The sequence below is a fragment of the Melospiza georgiana genome, chromosome 3 (genome assembly GCF_028018845.1).
Source record: "Melospiza georgiana isolate bMelGeo1 chromosome 3, bMelGeo1.pri, whole genome shotgun sequence".
NCBI lineage: Eukaryota > Metazoa > Chordata > Aves > Passeriformes > Passerellidae > Melospiza > Melospiza georgiana.
In genome coordinates this window covers 58,051,593-58,072,232 of record NC_080432.1, presented here as the reverse complement: position 1 = coordinate 58,072,232, position 20,640 = coordinate 58,051,593, and the positions used below count along the sequence as shown (strand labels likewise).

Sequence of the window (20,640 nt, the reverse complement as noted above, 5' to 3'; positions counted from 1 at the left end):
GCCATTTGTGCCTTTCTCCCGTTGCTGCTGTTGGGAAGAGGGTCAGGGAAGCCGTGTGAAATGACTGGATTTCTGCTATGCTCCAAAGTACAGTCTAGGGTGCCTTCCTATTGTTTCTAGAAAGTTATTCTGCATCTTAAACTCTTGTGGTTTGTCTCCATGCCTGGGAGTTTTGGATTGCCCTTTGGTGAGAAGAGAGATATTTTGGGAGCAGACCTTTAGTCTGGCCAAAAATAAGTACAATTAAGACAAAATAAGGGAAAAAAGGGACGAGTTTTTGCCTAAAATTAAGTGTTGACAGAGCCACCACAATGTACCATCCCCGTTACAAGTTTCAGATTTTGACCATATTATGTCACTTCTCTATAGCAGAACAGAGATTTCACTATGTGACTCTTGCAGAGGAATTGCAGACAAAAAGACTGATGTATTTCAGTAAATTAGCTGTGTTGGAAAATCCTTAGTATGTCAGGACTTTGTGGCTTGTTGATCAGGTAGTTTACCAGACTGTAAAAAAATAAAGGTCTGCCTTTCATTTCCTGTTTGATCCACAGGCTCCTGCCAGCCTTGCTCTGCAAGATGGGGAGGAGGAAGCAGACTCCTCCTTGACACAGCCTGGGAGACAAACCCCTGACTCCAGCCATAGCTGCACCAGGAAAGCAGCACTGGTCTTGGCAAAGCTTCTTTGTGCCATACAGAGGAAATTTCTTATGCTGTTGAGCAAAGCAGAGCCCTCTCCAGCTGGTGTTTACTAAGTCACAAAAACATGATACAGCTATTCAAGACAAGGGTTACAGAGTCCTGTGCTGAATGTGGGAAGGAGGTAGCTGTCCTCATTGAAATATGGCTGCTGCTAACATTTTGGCCCTTGTGAAAATCACTGTGCTCCTGCACTCTTCTATGGCCATATTTGGGCAGGACTTCATTTTAGATCTTATCAAGAAGTCTTTCTTGCCACAAGAAAAGAATTTGCAAAACTGTCAAAACTTTTGTTTCTACATTTACTCCTTCAAATACTTCAGAGCTTCTGAAGGCTTTCATTTTCAGTGCTTAGAATAAGTGCAATGCAAGAAAGTTTTGACAGTCCAAAATACTTCTTTGCACAGTACTTCTTGCTTTTATAATTTATAGCCCAGCATGTGTATTTTTACTACGCTTTTTGATTCATAGTAATGCCATAACTTAAAACATGGTCCTTGGATGTCAGTGGTTCAACATGAATAAGCAAACTTGAGCAATAAGAATCTAAGACAATTCTCCTTTTAGTCAAAAAAGAGTGAATGTCTGAACTGTGGACTTTTCAGCCAGATCTCATTACCACTCTTTTCAAGTAAGCATTTCAGAATGGTTTGAACACCACCAGCAAACCAGGAACATGAACGCTGGCAGGGTAAGCTAGGTCTCCTGTCACTAGCATTATACCTTCCAGCTCAAAACATGATGGTTTCTTTTGCCCTTTCTCCCACATTTTTAACCTTAATTGCTGTGGAGTCAGGGCTGCCATTTAGCAAACTACTTGAGCTATGCATTAACCTATATTTAAGATGACACTCACTCCTACAAAATAAAAGTAGTCCTCACACCCTGCCTACCTTGTCTCTGCATCTCCCTTGGACTTTCACAGTAAGCAGCTGGATAGTGGAACAAGACAGCCTTATTTAGGTGCTTTGGCTTCCTAGGCAGTGTGAGGAGAGGGTCAGAGTTGCAGCACTGAGGTGGCTGAGGCACCTTCCTGCAGCCACGAGCACTGGAGCCAGCAGGGATGAGTGGGGAGGCTGGGGACGGGGCCAGGCAATGACAGCAGCAGCTCCCAGGCACGAACAGCACCAGTAGGTCACTGGCAGGCTTCCACTTAGAACAGCCCACTGTGCATTAGTGCAGTCTAAATAGGCATTTGGCAAGCCTCACAACACCTCATAGGAGAGCATCTCACTCCTTAATGTCATCATTAGTTCTGTGCACTGAGCACATCCCTTTTCAAGGAGGAAACAATAAAGAAAGGCAAAATTCTTGATGCAACAGTGCAGAGAAGCCTCAAGAGTTGTGGTTCCAGAGGACAGATCTTGCTGACAGCTCCACTGCTTTCTACAGGATTACTACAACACAGTGAAAAACAGAAAAAGTTGAGTAGAAGCAGTCAAAAAAGTATATAAATCTGAACACAATCTGATCCAACTCAGTCCCATGTTAGGTATTGGAAGTAAATCTTGAAACTCCCAACAGTTTGTCTTCACTACTCAAGAATAAAACTTCAGGTCAATCCTTCACAGAATTCCATTATAAGTCATCGTGTTGCAGGAGACATGTATATGCCCAGTTTTGAGAAAATATAAGTGATTTTAAACTGTGTGCAAAGAACCTACTCAATTATTACAGTAATAACATGCATGGGAATTAAAATAGCCAGTCTCAAAACCAGAAGGCTTGGAAACAAAGAAACTCAAATTGCATTTCTCTGAGGTAACTACTAAAACAATATAAACGGGTACAGATAACACCATTCAAAGGATATCTGTGAAAGCGTGTTAAAAAGGTGCTTCTCTTCACAATTTGTCTATGGATATCTCAAAACCTTTATATCCAGTCAGCTAGGAGGGTGTTCAAACTGTTTATCTGACTTCCACATTTATTTTATTGCTTACACTCTGATGTGCTGATGCCCAGCAGCTTCTCAAATGTGTACCTGATAACACCGCTTCCTACAAATTTGTAATATTTCTTGCAACATCAAGAATGATGAAAGAAAATAATATAAAGTTGCTGTCAGCTCAAAGCAAATCTATTCAGTTGATGGATGATAAGAATTCTTCAGTAAGAACTTTAATAAAAAGTTTATATTGTTTTTGCCATGTGAACACCATCTCTTGGTAATTATCCATTCCTATATGGCACTTGGATCCTTTACATAATCAAAAGTTGTGAGACTAAGTTCCTACTCCAGTAGAAAAATTAATCATTTCACTTAACATTTCTGTGGCAGAAGAGGCTGGTACTCTCCATTTCACATGCAACAAAGAATATAATTGCCCACAAAGCATGTGAAGAACTGTGCTTAGCTTTACTCAAAAGGCATATTGTATAAAAGCTGTAAACTCTCAAGCTGAATATAGAATTCTCACTCTTTCTAAAGACTATTCATGCTGATTCACACAAGCATTGATGATTAACTACACTGTGCTCCTCCATCCCTCCTTTATGGAGCATAAGGCTGTGCTTGTAGGATGGCACACACCTGCTAAATACATATTTATTGAATGAAATCCAACCTGTGTGTTCACTGTCCTTACCTCATGTGCTTACATATTATACTGCCCAGTTATCTCTCTGGAAGAATGAAATATTTTATGCTTATATGCAATTTTTTTCAGCAAAAAGTTATTTCTTAAAACTATTGTGCCTTTGAAAATATAACAAGCTCAGCAATATTTTTTGTCTAATAATCTAACACCCACTGCTCACACATTCTAGAATTCAAAAAGGCATGTAGCAGATTTTAGGTTTTGGGATCAGTAAGAATTTTGCTGGCTCATAAAGCACAACCTTGAGTACAGTATATTTGGCTTCTGCAGAGCAATTGGGTAACTGTATTCAGCAACATTTCATTTTACTGGGAAAAGGCAGCATGGTTGCTCTCTACTAACAGAATATATTTTAAAGTCAGGCCAATTGCATTCTAAGATGGATCAGGTTTATATTATAAATTGGAGTTCAGCTAATCATTGAGTTTTGACAGAAGAATCAAAAGATTACAGGGACTACATTATCGACAGTTTTTCATTAAGGAGTTTTAAAACCCATATCCATGGGTTTTAAAAAACTATCTTGGGGCTCAAATTGAACACAAATTACAGGCTGCTAAGTCATATCTCAAGTGCACTGTTGCAAGGTTATCCAGCAGTCAATTCCCCAATCCTATAAGCAGTGGTATCTTCCACACTGTGCTGCACTAGTTGATTCTACTGGGAATACTTTCAGGCACTGTTGCAGCTACTCTGTGGCAACAGCTGGTCAAGAATCCCAAGAACTGAGAATAAAATTCACACAAACTATTAGAAGAAATCAATTTGCTTTGTGTGCTGACAATTTAACACAGTAGCTTCATAGTAAATCAAGAGGTGACATATGGGAACTGGATTTCACTGATCCCTAGCCATCAGACAGGATGAGTCCACATCATTCTCCAAGTGCACACTTGGCTCTCCTCCCTGCATGCATTTGGGCATAGGGCCATGCTGAAGCTGAGTGCACCAGAATCTTGATGCATCCTGCAGTCTACACCCAGCCCATCACCCCTTGCAGCAGTGTTGCAGGGCAAATGCTGACCCATTTGCACTCAACAGGCTGAAACGAAGCCTTGTCCTTTGTGGATTCTTTTGTTTGTTTGCAGTTTTTTAATTGGCTGAAAACAGAAGTGCTGAGGTGTAAAACCAGGCTGACTCCTGTTCTTATCTCTGCCACCAGAGGGGTACCAAAAATGTTAATCAATATACGTATTGGTGTTTTATATAGGTAAATACTGGTTTGTCATTACCAGCAGCCATCTAGGAATGATTTATTTGAAATATTCCCTTGCAAAGACAACTGTTACAGTTCCATGTATATTACATAAGTGCAGGTGAAGAGCGTACCAGTTAATGGAAATACTAACTGGACTCAAGTATCACAGACTAGCCTGGAGATTAGCATTTAAATTTACAATTGTTTGCTGCTGGGTTCTCTGTGTTTGTTTTAGTTGTTTGTTTAAATTTCTTAATCCAAGACTCACAACCTTTTAAGTATGTACAAGTAGAGGCCCTAATGACTGCAGTCTTCAAAAATTAATTAAAAACATATCTGAACTCTCCACCATATTGTGCAGAACTAAACCCAGAAAGTGGCTCTTGTGGCTATGAAAGATGGAAATGTATCATCCAGTGACAGATTATGTTTCTTAATCCGAAACATTTCCCTACTTCCATGGCTGTTTCCAGGGACTGACAAAGCCGACTATGACTAGAGGACCAATCAGCTGTACTGGGTAGAACTAGCAGATGACCAAAACAAGTATACTTAAATAAAGTGCCTAAAAGTTCAATAGCAGAGTTGGACAAATTTGATAATGTGGGATTTTCAGCCCTTGAACAGTAATCTGTGCAGGTACCTGCTATCCTTCAATCATAGCTGTCACAGCATCAAGCCTAGCAGAGTTCAAGTGTCTGGACAAGGTTCTCAGGTGTATGGTGTGATTCTTGGGGTGTCCTGCACAGGATCAGGAGCTGGACTCAAAGATCCTGAAGGGTCCCTTCCAACTCAGTATATTCTATGATTCTGTGATTAAATAATGGCTTTTTCCCAATACTCATCAACAGGTGTACTCCTTACAGCAAGGGAAAATATCTTCCACCACAGATACTAAAAAGCTTGTAGTGTTTGTGATATAAATATTTGAAGTGCTTCAGTTTTTGCTTCAGAGGAAACAGCCATGCAGCCACACCCACAAAATGACTTATGGAAAACTTATTTTGGAGACAAAACCAAAACCACTCATGTTTCTCCTTAAACTAATTTAGGGCTTTTCAGTCAAATTAATGTGAAGAAATATATTTAACTTCAGCAGCAGTCTCATGTTTAATTTCCTCAAATCCTGTAATTGTTATCAGCTTTGTAGTAAATAAAATGATTCTTACGTGGGAAAGAGACAGGAGCACAGTTCAGGCATTTATTTTTCTAAGCAATCAGCGAATACACTGTTATAAGCTCTGAAATATCAGGCCTCCTTTGGTAAAAAAGAAATCCCTGTAACCCAAATGCACAGAGGTAAACATTTACATTGTTCACACATTTACTTGGTCTGCCTAATTTTCCAGCACTCTCAACTTCTCAGTCAGCAGTTGGCTTAGGAAGATTCCCAGCAACAATAAAGCTGAGTGCAATGCATGGACTCTTTGCAAATGGTGGCATTTCCTACAGAAGATATGAAAACTGTTAAGTATGACATCCAAGACACTTGGCAAATATGCCTGACTGAAAGTGAATTGTAATGTTCTAGAAGCCAAGTAAAAACTCCAGTGGCGAGATTGGAAGCAGCAGAGGCAGCAGAAATATGATGAATTAAAAAAAAAAAAGTTCCGCAGAAGTATAGAGCCAATAAAAGTACCATAAGGAAATGAAAAAGCTCTCTCAGTTTACTTATAATCAAGGCATATTTTACTGACAGATCAAGAGACCACATGATAAGATGTCTTATATAACATTAAGAATTTCACCTCATTACAGGCTTCATTTGAGCTACAAAAGCAAGAGATTTTGTATACTTCATGCTGACAGTTCTGGAGAGAAACTGCAATAAAATTCTCAAATTTATTCAGATTGATTAGCAATAACCATACTGCAGCAGCTGCCTTGCCAGTGCTCAGCACTTTGTGTGCATGAACAGCACGAAATATGTGACAGTACTGTGATTTTCCTGATATTTGTAGTTACACAATATGAAACCTATATTTAAGGAGGAAGTTTAACTAAAAGGCAGCTCTTGTTTAAAAAATGGCCAAGTGAAACTCCAGGAGTATATAGAAAGTTAGCACAATGTATGTTCACAACTATCAAAGACTCTGAAATTCAAACTCTCATTAAACAATATTTGCTTAAAAATTACAAGAGGCTTAAAAACACAAAATTTTTGGAGTATTTGCCAATCTTCATGTGCTGAACCAAGGCACTCTAACACCTTCCATCACTCAGATTACAGAATAGAATCAATGCCCACGTTGCTGGTTCTGTTAGGCAATCTCCCTCAAGCATCCCTGAGATGGATAGCTACCATTAATCACACTGGACTGGAAAGCTCATCTATTCCTGGCTTGATAGGGTAGCACTTTCTCTCAGGTAAGTGCTTCAGAATGAGAGTAAAAATTACTTTCATAGTCCCAGCCATCTATTTCAATGAAGCTGAGCACTGAAGGAGGTTTAACAGCACATCCTCTTAGTTCTCAAGTATTTTCAACCTAATATTCTTTCCAGATAACTGCACTAGGACTGATCAAACTGGTGTTTTGGAGCGGTAGTAATTTCTCCTGACACTTTAATAGCAGCTGGGTCAGCACTCGAAAACCAGCTAAGAGATGTTCTAGCTCACTTCAGCTCTCAAGCAATGAATATGACACCCAAAAGATAATGCTGATCAAGAACTGAGAATAAAACAGCACCACAAAAAGTCCTCTCACTGATATTCACTCCCTGCTCCAGCATACTTGTAGTTTTGAGAAAATGCAGGATATTTGGTTCTGTTCACTAAGAAATAAAAAATGTGTCAGTACCTGGGAACTTTTTGAGGAAAAGCAAGTATTTTATGGTTCAAGAACTTGAATCATTTATCTCCAGTGTGGTACTTCAAACTTTTGGACAAATAATCCTGCAAATGCACATAAACTTCAACAAAACCCATGTCAAACCCTTCTTGTGGAATAACCAGAAATTTGGATGCAGTAGCCGGTTGCAGTTGAGGGAGACAGTGACACAGAAAGAGGCAAAGCACGCAATAAAATGCCTAATGAAATCCTGCTGATCCAACACTTGAAAGTCTAAAATCTTCATGTACCCCCAGCTGACTGCTGACTCCTGTCTTACAGCATTTTCAGCTAATGCTTATCTTTAGAGACAAGATGATAATTGGTAAGTACCCTGTACACTCCTACATCATGTTAAGTTTTTAATGTCTTGCTTTCATAGTCCTAGTATTATAACAACTGTGTATCTGGTATCTGGTATTATAACAACTGTATTATAATAACTTCTGTTCCTTTAGCTGCCCTGAGAAGTGAGAAACAATATTTGGAAGAAATAAAAGCAATAAACCCAAGTGCTTACATTTACTTCCTAAATAAAGCACAAACAAGGTCATGCTTTCGTAAGTAGCAAATCCTTGACCACATGAGTAAAGTTCTTAGGTTAAGTGGTGATAGTAAAATCTGATCTTATGGGCCAGAGAGAAACAATGTGTTTATGTGCTCTGCATTAGTATTCTGGAGAAAGCCATCTATTTGGTTACAGGAAAACTAAACAAGGCCAAAACTGTACCAGCAGATAATTACTGTGAAGCCAGCCATTGCAAATGACCGATTATGCAAAGAGGGCCTTGCGCAGCGCTTAGCAGGAGATCTCATGAGTAGCAGCTTCCTGAAATAAAAGCAGCTGAGTACAGATGAGCTTGAGACAGCAGCTGGAAACAGGCCCTGACCAGGCAGGCAGGAGCACACGTTGTACTGAGGCACCTGCAAAGGGCAGTCTGCTAAACAAGTCCTTTGGCCATACAGGGCAGCGTTTCGTCTCCCTGCCTTGGTGTCCCACCGCCGCCCTAATCAACAGAGAGAGACAAACACAGCTCTTCTCACAAGGTCACAGCAGGAACAGAGGTACAGGAGGAGTCCACCAACCACAGAGAAATGACACCTTTTCTAGACCTCATATTTGCTCTCCACTTCTGAACCTCAACCTAGATTTCCAACTGATGGCCAGATCAAAAGGAATAAAGTTGTCCACTTCCTGGGAAGAAGCTACGTGGCAAGAACCTTGATGAAATTCAAGAAAACCTGAAAATAACATGTATTTTTAATTAAAAACACAAACATATGGCATTCACAGGCCATTACAGAACTTTCAGTCACATCTACATATCTGTATTGTCAAGCCAGAGAAGGGGAAACAAGTACAGATCAAGTATATAAAGAAGTAAAGTAAGAACAAAGCATCCTCTAAAAGTTGCACTCTAACAGGAAAAATTGATCTTTTCAACAACTTGAGTAAGGAAAAAAAATCCATTACACCTACACATCCAGAGTCATTTTATCTGCTAGACCAAAGGAATTCTTGGATCAAAATTGCACTGACACCTACCTATGTGCAGCTACAGAGCTGATGCAGAGTTTTAACTTTTGAAAACTGTGGAAAAAACTGGCTAGTTTATTTTCATTTCTCCCAATATTTTCCCAGAGTCAAGGAATGCTAGTGTCACTGAAAATCCTTTCAGAAACAATCATGTAAGTAATGAACCTAACAACTTCAAAATGGGGGGGGGGGGGGGGGGGTGTTGTGACATGGGCTATCCTTTTTTTCAACATCTTCTTACTTAACACCAGAACAAGTTCACGACCTAATTATTATTTCCTCCTCCTTCTCCCATTCTAAACGTGCAAATACAACTCAACAATCCCAAGTATGCATTAGATTGAGGAAAGCTCCTTTAAAATTATTCTCAAATTGCATTTCCTATACTTTGATGTGTACATAAAAATGTTTCCCTTATTTTCATTTACTGCAATTACTAATGTTGTGAATATCTTGGTTGTAAGAGACTTACATTTGCCGTAACTTAATCTTTCAGTTCTTCTCAAGAACTGCCTGTTCTTCTGCAATTAAGTTACCCTCCGTGAATCCCACACTACTCTATCTTCTTTTGTCATATGTAGAAATTTCTGCAGCTAGTGCAGCAAACTTTCCAGTCTCATAAATCATTTTTATCAGCTATTTCTAGAAAGCAGTGATAAAGCCTTTTCAATCAAATTATAAGTGTTTTGTAACCTGAGTTTTTAGTCAAGATAAATTTTGCTTCATAAAATATTTAAGTCATCAGCTGCCTAAAGAATTTTAAAAGCGTTTGTTATAACAGCAAGGCACGGATAAATTCTTTACTTCTAAGTAGTCCATACCATTAAAATGCTTCAGTTGAAAATTACATTAGTTTTATTTAGTTTTACTACCAGCTTATTATTAATTGTGGGCTTAAAACAGCACACTGACAAAGGATGCAATTAAGACACGTTTTGGTTTTGCTATCCAGATGAAAACCACCATGTAACTAAAGATGCAGTTAAAACACAGGGAATAGTTTATCCCATTGTGTGGCCTTCTCATTAGTATTTTAGGAATGACTGACATACACAGTATAAGGCTCCCACAGGCAGAGCTATCAGCACCATTTATTAATATTATCCAATGTTTGCCGATGAAAAAATCCTCTCTTTCTGGAACAGTAACTTGTTCAGACATAAAACAAACTTTTTAAAGATTCCTACAGCTTCATTTTGGTGGAACCTACAAAACACCCTGACGTGCAGCTATAGAGGAGGGCTGCTGGAGGGGAAAGGAGGAAGAAGAGGCCAATTTGACAGGAAGATGGGACAGGAAAGACCATAAGCTAAGAACTAATAGGGGTTCAGTGTGAGTTTCCAAACTCCCTCCACATACTTTATGCTCTTTCTGTAGGAAGGAACAGCAGAGACCACCCCACCCTGGCCTGGGATCATTCCCCTTGGCCTGATCAGGAGCTGTGGGCACAGGACACACCAGGGCAGTGAGGAAGAAAACAACGCCTTTCATCCCACAGTCATCACGGCAGCTTCAGGTCAGCAAGGATAATTATTAGCTTGCTTTTGCCATCCTGGCTGAAGCTGAATCACAAACCCAAAGCACCAAGTTTGGTAATCTCAGCTGAGGTCTCCTTTGCATAGCTATTTATGTCAGGCACGTGGCATGGTCAGAAACTCGCGATATTCAGCCATGCTGGTATTATTAGAACAAACATGGGGGCAAACTCCACTGGGTTTTCTGTGCTGCCTTTAGCTGGACAGTTTACAAATGCTGGGTGAAAGCAGGGTGGATGTGTTTGCATTCTGTTCACAGTGCATCTTCATTTGAAAACTGGCACCTACAATCAAATGAAAAAAACTTAGTGTCAGGTCTGAACAGGCTTTGCTGTGACAAGGCCATGATAAATTGAGGGCACAGGAATCCCTTTCTCCAGGGACTGAGAATGTGTGCTACTGTTTCTGTAAGGGAACCACCCTCCTGAACTAATTAATGGACTTTTTTCTTTTCCTGGTCTTCATTTTAGGACCCTGAATCCACTTTTTCAAGGCATGCTCCGGTAAACCAGACAAAGATTTAAAAAGGTAAATTAATGACACCCAGTCACCGTTACTAGTAAACAAATCCTTTTAGAAAAGGCAAGGCCCTCATAGGCCTCTCACTATTCCCCTCCTTTTCTGGACATGACTTGTGTTTTAAGAAGCAGAAATTAACTGAAGGGTGTATAACTTTCACACTGTTAAGCAAGAAATCAGAAGCTTCACAAAAAATGCAGAAATACTTGCCAAAAAAAAAGTGAGTTTTAGGGGTTTTTTTTGAGACATGAACTGACCTTGATAGCAGTCTCCTGACAAAATAAGCTGCACCAGATTCTTCCCAGGAGTAACAGCAGCACTGAAACAGACCTGCTAATGAAGGGGCAGGTTTAAGGGTAATATTCCCTCCTGACAGTCATAAAATTTACGTGCCTCAAAACTTAATCTCCAGTCTGCTGGCCTGACTTACAAGAAAAAAAACCCAGTATCCAAACTCTATTACTCACAAGAACTAAACCAGAGTAATTTACAATGCATTCTAAATTGTCCATCATCTCTTACATCTAGAACCTTTGTTAGTAGTATTCAGAAAAGCACTGCAAAAATATTTTATGAATTCTAAACTTGTCTATCAAGTAAAACAGCCTTACCTGGTACAATTACGAGACTCTTTTACTTCACAATTTAACTTAAGTTCTGGAGACAAGAATGAAAATTTGTCTTACCCAAAATGTCAACTGACAATTTAAAATAACAAAGCTTTAAGGTAATTGTTCTTTATAAAAACATTTGCATAATAACCAGGAGTAATTATTCCAAACAGATTCTCCCAATGACAAGTTTTGCAGGCAAACATGAAGATTTTCTCAGTGTGTGATGCCATGTGTGAAGGGCTAAAGCAACCACACTCCATTTGAAAGCCTCTGTGTGTACACCAAGTAACACCACCACTGTTAGACAGCAGGGACCTCCTGCTGCCAGCTGTACTCACTGAACTGGGTGCCACTGATTTCAGGAAAATAAATCAATAAACAAACCAAGCTGAGCAAGTCAAACTTTGACCCCATTAACACAATCAAATTTTCAGACTAAAGGTAGTCTGCTTCCAAATGTAAGAATATGGAAGAGTGCCGGAGAGGAGAGATTCCAAGCATTAAATTGATCAGCAGAAGTGCAATTACCAAAAACACAGCAGAGAGGACTGCAATTTTCATATGCTGCATATTTCAGGAACAAATAATCTTTTATATTAAGAACATTTTACTTTATTTTTGGCAGTCTAAACGAGTGTTCTAGTGAGAAACTGTTCCCACTACAAAAATCAGCTGCTGAGCAAGGACTTGTGACAAGTCCCTTGACATGGAGGGAGGCAGGGGGACGGGAGATCCATTTAGAAATTATTTTTGTAAGTCATTAAAGGATGAGCCATTCTAAAAGATTCAGTTAAGAACACACATAACTACTTTAAAAACCCCATAGCAGCCTCTATAATTTCAGGTTCATGGTACAAGCACATATTAATTTTGACACTATCTGTTCAGATTACTGCACACATTTTATTGTTGCCATTTAAAGGATTTTAATAGGATAACACCATCTTTATTAAACTGCTGATACAAGATGAGTCTTTCAGCATAAAGTTAGATGAAGACATTACAAAAATTATGTAGCTATTAATAGACTGCAATAAACTATTAAAAGATCTTCCTTACAATATTGGTCTTTTGTTTACAATTAGAGACCAAAAAAATGAGGGGGTTCTGTCCTAATATTTTACAAATTAGCATTTAAATAATACTTGAAACACTTTTCAGAAATTATTGAAAGCTATGAATGATTAGCACAGTCAGTTAAATCTGAAGAATAGTCTACAATATTAGCTGTTACATATGACAGCACTATTTGCTTTTAAAATCCAGTTTTCTGGAAGGTTAAAATTTTGTAAAAGTCAGCTCCAAGCTTTCTAGCTGTCTACAGTAGCAAATATGCTACTGTCATAATTTGCATGTACAAATGATTGTTTATGTATGAATTAAGCTTGACAACATTAACTGAAAGGTAGGAAGTGCCAGTACCCTTTATACAGAAGAGACAGATTGTGACTTGCTGAAAGGAAGAGGAAGCACAGAGAAGACAAGTCCAAGGGCTCTGTCATCCCATTTCCCAATACAGATCTCTGATACTACTCCAGAATGTATTATTCTTATAGTTCTACCATTGAGAAGAATGTGTATTCCCAAGCACAAGATTAAACAGTAAGCAGATGATTTTTTAAAAGGAGATCTGTTGTACTTCAGTTGTTCTTGATCACTCAGTATAAAACATTTTGTGACTTTGCAAAAGAATTGCAACATATTTCTGTCCCTGGACTTACCAAAACACACTAAAATAACAGAAGTCAAATTCTGTTCTACGCATATCCACAGCCATGGGAGAGAAATTCTTGCCCCTGATTTCAAAATCTTCCAGAGAAAAGGAAAGCTTTGCAGTTTCCCCATCTCATCCTACACCTACTTTCTGTGCTAGAGTCTTTGTGAAAACAAAAATAAATAAAAGTATGCTGCTGTGACTGAACAACTAAATACATTCATGGTCCCAAGCCAAGGGCACCAGGCAGACTTGATGTGAAATATTAAGTTCCTTGATTAAAAATTTAAGACAATCCGACAAGCTACTGGGGTGGATGGAAGAAAGCTGTTTCCAGTGGGAAGAATCTTCTTGTTCCTTCTGGCAAACAAGACCATCAAAAAAGGAAGTTCACCCACAAATATCACAGTTGTTCAGTATCATATCCCAAAATGGGTTCCAGCCACTTCTCCACCTCTGCCACAGACAGATTTTTTCTCAGTGCATAATCTTCAACCTGCAAAGGGATCACAAAATACGATGAAAATTTTGAAACGCCAGCTTTAAATGTTTACAAAATTTTTAAGACATCTGCTTATAAGATTATTTTGAATGCTCTGACACTACTACAATTGATGGTGTTAGTTACCTGATCTTTACATATCTTGCCAACAGCAAAATATTTGGAATTGGGACTGGAAAAATAAAGGCCAGAAACTGCAGAAGCAGGTATCATTGCTAGTGATTCTGTTAGACCAATTCCTGGAAAAGACAATAAGGATTTTATTATTCTTTGAATTAAGATTAAGCACAAATTCAGAGCCTTTTTTTCATGTTGGGTGGCTTCAAGCAAACTCAAAAAAACCAAGCAGCTTTCAAGGAAAGCTGAAACCAACCCCTTTTTCAACTTAATGATTAAGAAAACTTTAGAACTTTAAACATACCACAGACTTTCATTACAATTACTGTAGAGTAACTCTATGGTTTGAAGGAAAAAACTTGGACATTTTGGCAAATGAAGTTTTGAAGCACTGAAAATTATTTTTGGAATTGTGGAAGTAACAGTGAAACATCTGACATGCAAAATGTAAGAGGAAAACAAATGGATTTAATCCCTTTTTAAAAATTACCATCTCAGGATTCCTGCAGACCAGGAAATACTCTGCTGAATTGACTTTTTTTCCTGTTTCTATCTGAAATGTCATCTTACCACCATAAGGATGCCAGAAATTTTTTCTGTGCAGCAGAACCCTGTTTGCATGCAATCTGCTAATTAGGGACACAACTCCTCCACCAAAAGCACTGGCAATGTTTTGCAAATTCTTCCTTGAATGAGGCAAAATAAAAAGAGAATAAAAAGGAAAAGACAGCAATTCCCAGAAGCACTGGGAATGTAATTCTGTAATTCTGCAACAGCCAATTTGTTCTTTGGTTGGAATTTTGATTTCACATAAAAAGCTGTTTAAGAATCTTAGCAAAGCAAAGTTACCTGTTGTTTCCTCAATGTTTGCAAGTTTCCACATGGTGAGTTTTTCTGTATGGTCAGGCTGGCTGGGATATCCAGGGGCAGGGCGAATTCCCTCATATTTAATTTTGCGTAGGCCAGAGAGATCCAGCTGCTCGCTACTACAGTAACCCCAGAATTCCCTTCGAACTCTTTCATGAAGCTCCTCAGCAAATGCCTTGGAATAGAATGAAAATATATTTTTTTCATTTTTTACTTTGTACAGACCGATGCAATAGCTGATTGATTAACAATGACAGATGCTTTCTCACATTCCCATTTTCATTTTAAAGAGAGTTCTTAACATAGTTGAGATATTTGAAAGAATTAAAGTTCACATGAAACACTTATTTTGCTAATTCAAGCATGTTAGTTACTTCTCTTATTGGCATATGTGCTTTTTTGTTTGTCCTGCTTTAAAGAGGTAAAGGTGTGGACAAGTAACCCAAAAAGACAAAACACATTAACCTATGGTAGCGACACTTCATTATAGCACTGAGGTCATTAGGTCTTGATTATCTGGGTGTCTGGCCCAGATCTAGCTATGGAAGGCCACATCATTCTTGCTCCATGCTACAATCAGATACAAGTGTGTCCTGCTGCTCCTTTTAGCAGAGGACTTTTCCTCTAGCTCAAAGTGGGAAACAGATTTTCTGAACTGCTTCTGCAGCCTATGTGATTTACCAGCACCAGTTGCCCTTCAGGAAGAATTCCCACTTCAGTAAATATCTTCAACAACAACAATAATAACAATAATTTCTGAAACCCTGCTATAGCTTGAAATCCCCAGCTAGAGCTAGCTCCACTTGCATTGTACTGAAGTGGCTCTAAGTTTGCTGAAAGTTGGAAGGAAAAAAACTCATACCTCCGCCAACCGATCACCAAGTGCCTTCACCATTATGATGTTGTACTCATCCTCCTGTTTCCTAAATTCACGGCATAAATCCTCTACACCAAAGCAGGCCACTGCAAACAGCCCTAAGTAGTCACAAATGCCAGAATCCAGGGGTGCTATGAAGTCAGAGAGGCAGTAATATGGATCTGTGCAGGCAGAGTCCTTTTCAGCCTAAAGTAACAAAATCAATGCGATAAATCAGAACATTTTAAAATAAATCATTAGTGCAGTATTAAGCTAAAGACCAGTATTTTTAAGACTAAAGGGCCTAGAGTATTTCTGACAAACACCTAACTAGTCTTTGAGCCATGGTAGTTTTTCTGTAGTTAGAAGAAAACCACCTCTCTTACTCTGAGGACATTTGGACCACTGAAGAACAAAACATCAAAGAAGAGAGATGCAGCACTGAATGCACATTTTGCTTCTATTTACAGCTACTAAGATTTAACAGCTTATACTGCAAAAAAATTATTACAAAGTAAGGAATAGTCTTGTGCCAACAACTGGGTAAGAGGAGGAATATTTCATCTCCACCCCTAACAGATTCCACATTTGTTAATAAAACTGATGGCTGATGTGCAAACTGAAGAATTCTTCAGCAACTCGCACTGTAGAATGGCTATGAGTTCATAAACACTCCTTATGCTACAAACTATGTGCTCAGTGATCCAAACAAAACAGTGCCCAGGATGCAGACTTTTTACTAATCACACACAAGCAGAAACAAAATGTATGTATCAGTACTGGAAAGTTGGATCCTAAGCAAAGTTCGAGTGGGTTTAATGCAAAGGGAAGGGGCCCAAGGGAAAAGGACCTTGAGGTGTTGGTCAATATCCAGCTGAAGAGAAACCAGCAGGGTGCCCAGGTGGCCAAGAAGGCCAATGGCACCCTGGCCTGCATCACAAACAGTAGGACAAGTGATTCTTCCCCTGTACCTGCCACAGGTGAGGCTGCATTTGAATACTGTGTTCAGTTTTGGGATCCCCAACTGAGGAAGAACACTGAGGTGCTGGAGCAAGTCCAGAGAAGGGCAATGAAGCAGGTAATGGCTCTGGAGCACTCATCCTGTGAGAAGTGGCTGAGAGAACTGGGGAAAATGGGGCTCAGGGGAGACCTTATGGCTTTCTACAACACCTGAACAGAGGCTGTAACCAGGTGGGGGCTGGTCTCTTCTCCCTGGTAACAACTGCCAGAACAGGACAACACAGTCTTAATCTGTGCCAGGGGAGTTTTCAGTCGGACATTTGGAGGAATTTTTTCACAGAAAGTGTGATCAGATACTGGAATAGACTGCTCAAAGAGGTGGTGGAGTCACTATCCCCAGAGGTATTTGAGGGAAGACTGAACATGGCACTCAGTGCCACAGTCTAGCTGACACGGTTGTTCAATCATAGGTTGGACTCAATCTCAGACGTCTTTTCCAACTAATTGATTCTGTGAAATAGGGAATTATAGTGCTCACTGGATCCTCTTCCAAAATGGAAGAAAGGTAACAGAAAGAGGTACCTGAGCACCCAAAAAGAAATCTTGAATCATATCAGTACATTCATTGTGGAAGCATGATTGCTGTAAAGAAGTGGCACAGTTCTTGTAAATCTACCCAACTTACAGAGAGAGTAAAGTTATTTAATGGCTATCACTTAGCTGAAGAATAATTTTTTTAACCAATGACAATATTTTAGCAATGTGTTTCACCCATTCCCAACTGCATCTTAAAAGCAAATAAAACACTCCTACCCCTGAAAAACAAAGAAAAATTGTCTATTAACCTGCACAGTTACAGAAAGTACCATAAAATTAACAAAATATCCTTTTTCCCCACAGGTGAAATTTATAATAACTTTAAGGTTCATTTGCAAATATTAGAGATAAGGATAATATTACATGCATCTCTAACTTTTAGATTTATATCACATCCTAAATTAGCATCAATGTCACGGAGAAAACTCCGTGTACTGAAAGGAACATTTTATATAAGAAACAGAAGACAATTATTCTCTTCTACTTTGCTCTGCTGAGAACTCTCCTGAGTTACTGTATACACCAGGCTGGAAGAGATGCAGCTAAAATACATGGAGTCCAGAAGAACAATATACACAGAGTTTCATGACCTTAACCTTTGAGAGAAGCCTGAGTAATTGGGATATACAAAGTAACAAAAGCTAAGGAAAAGAACAGTATTCCAATAATAAAAAGCATTACAAGAACAACATCAAATCAGGTATTTTCCTTGGGAAAATCCTGGGAAAAAGCCAGGAAAAGAAAGAGTAGTAAAGTTGATTTACATGGGATATCAAAATGTTTAACTAGGCCATAAGTCTCTGAAACATCGGCGCTTGTTGAGAGCGCTTTACATAAACATCTGCCATGGACTGTCGAGATGCACTGGGTCCATCTCAGGGAACTGCAACAGAGCCACATATTTCTTAGCACGGTTCTGCAATGTTGGCACACGACTGTGCTCACAGAGTACTGTACTCCAGAAATGCAGGTAGTTGAACTCTTTTTCTGCCACATTTGATGACTCCGAATATGTGAACTATGAAGAAGCCAAATCAGAAGACAGGGAAAAAGGAGAGGCAGAATATCTTGCAAGCTCAATCTAGCAAATTAACTGCAAATCGAAGTAAGTATGATTCTCTCCATCAAAATTAGCTGCCAAATAATTCTAAATGGCCCCTTCATATAGTGAATTTTACAAAGAAATTAAGCCTATCAGAAACACTTCTCTCCAATGGGCTTTATTTTCCATGTTTCTTAAATTCTAACTGGGTTTAAGCATTTACATGTTCAAGCAGAATTCTTCATCTAAAGTAGAATCCAGTGATATTAGAGAACTAAGGTTCATTAGGTTCTAATTTATCTTGAAACAAGATTCATGTGATTAATTTATACAACATACTGCTTTAGGACATCTTAAAATTGAAACAGAAAATGCACAACATATCTGAAGATGTCAAACCTACAAAGCATTTTGTACAGCTATTACAATGCAAAATACTACAATACAAAGACCTAGCTTATCACTAACAGAATCTTGTTATTATTGAAAGAAATGACAAAACAATGGCGCAGAAAGATTACAACAATTTTCTACAGATTTTAATAGGGCACTTCTATTACATTCCTGAAATTCGGGGGGAAGAAAAGTCCCTTAACAAATGTGCTGTTACTGTACCTGTTGCCTCAAACCATAAAATTTTGCTATTGGTTCTGAAGATCCCACTGCCTCTTCTGCAGCATACAAGTGGATATCATCCTGAACACTTCGAGCTGGCCAGAACCCAACCACACCTCTGGCTTGTAATTTCTTTTCATTAATCAATGTTTTCAGTAGATCTTGAGCATCATTATAAACTCTCTTTGCTTCTTCACCTATTAAAAAACAAAATAAACAACAAAATTGCCTTAGAAAAGGCATGTTTTCATAACTGGCTAAATAGATTTAAGAATTGTTTGAAGATTGATTCATTTTCCACATAATTGTCCAATGACTGCAATGATCTGTCAGCTACAGCAATAGAAGATTGTAGTGTGATCATAGGGCTGTAACAACATATATCTTAGGGAATAAAAAAACCCAAACAAAATGTTTCAGCCAGCACCTAGTAGAGGAAGAGAACACAGAATAAAATGAGCAAGAGACCTGGTGCATGTACCGACATTACCACAGTGCAGCAGACCCAGAACATTGCTTTCAGTGTCACCCTTGCATTTTTATCACCTATTTCAAAGCCTACTGAATAGCTTCAAGAGGAGCTTGCCATCTTCACCCACAGACACATTAAGTGCTCTGCTGCCATTTTATGTTAATAAAATACTTCCCTGTGCTTTGGCAGGTGAATGCTAAGTAAGATGACTGAGCATTTTTCCACACTTATTTTCCAGCCTCACATGGCAACAGTTGGTTCACTAAGCTTTGCTTTGAACAAATTATTTCAGTGACATTCTTTGCATGTATTTGTACTATTCCTGATGTATTTCATTAAACATTTGGAATCTTACTGCAGCACATTGGGCCTGTTAGCATTTGTTATATGAAGTAAATGCAATTTCAATACTCACCTACAGTTTTGTCATTAAAAATCTTAGGGAAACTCCGGTTGGGATACTTTCCCCTAAGCTGCCAGACGTCGAAGAAGGGCTTCCAGTCAATGTACTCTACCAGCCTCCTGAGGTCATAATCTTCAAAGACTTTTGTGCCAATGAATTTTGGTTTAACTGTAGGAAACAGAAGTACAATTGGACATGATGAAAATAATTTAAAATTGCTTTCACATTTGCAGTATAAGTGATGTTCAGCAGCTTCCACCCCTGCAAATGACCTCTTCCAAACTGACTGTCCTAAAATTCTCATAGTCATATTTTCCCAAGTCATACCATAATCCACAGTTACAAGGTAACCAAAAAAAAGCATAAAAGGCATATAAAGTTGAAATGGAAAAATTAAGGCCTTTTGTTCTTCCACGTAAATAAACAGCTTTTAGCTGCTGGACTTTGGAACTTATTTAATTGGTCAGAATATTGGCCAAGACACAAGACCAAACAAACCTACACAACTTATCAATCCCTAACATACTTCATGGGCCTTCCACATTTACCAATTCCTTTCTATACACAGACATGTACTATGACACTGCAGAATATTTCTGTAAATTCTTATGTAATTTCTAAGAACTTTTGCACGTTTAGATGCACACACACAAGTGATAAAGCAAGATGGATGCATCTGTGTAAAGCCAGAAGCTTTGCACTTGTTTTGTCTGTACAATACTTTGTCACACATTAAGACAAGCTATGGAAAATTAGCATCTTGTTGAATCCTGTAAATGAAACAACAGAAAGCATCATTAATATCACTGCAGGATGCAACCTGAATGCTGTTTATACTTCTAGTATAATTTAAAAAAAATAAAACAGTACAAAAATTGATGGGGGAAGGGTAGGAAAGAGTGTAAGGAGGAATTTGATTAAAATGCCATGTTACAGCATGTGTTCCCCAAATATGGTACTGTAAG

The 20,640-nt window shown here is 38.7% G+C and overlaps 1 protein-coding gene across 3 annotated transcripts in view; it reads right to left on the bottom strand.

Moving 5' to 3' along the window:
* Positions 1 to 12,413: 12,413 nt before the first annotated feature.
* Positions 12,414 to 20,640, bottom strand: part of MTR (5-methyltetrahydrofolate-homocysteine methyltransferase) — a 51,451-nt gene continuing 43,224 nt past the window's right edge. For all 3 annotated transcript variants that reach the window (XM_058021411.1, XM_058021409.1, XM_058021412.1), the window contains 6 exons: positions 19,688 to 19,843; positions 18,801 to 18,997; positions 15,593 to 15,793; positions 14,713 to 14,905; positions 13,873 to 13,985; positions 12,414 to 13,740 (listed from right to left, as the gene is read on the bottom strand). In XM_058021411.1, coding sequence (XP_057877394.1) covers positions 13,648 to 13,740; positions 13,873 to 13,985; positions 14,713 to 14,905; positions 15,593 to 15,793; positions 18,801 to 18,997; positions 19,688 to 19,843 — 953 coding nt within the window. In that variant the 3' untranslated portion in view covers positions 12,414 to 13,647. The remainder of the gene's footprint in view (positions 13,741 to 13,872; positions 13,986 to 14,712; positions 14,906 to 15,592; positions 15,794 to 18,800; positions 18,998 to 19,687; positions 19,844 to 20,640) is intronic.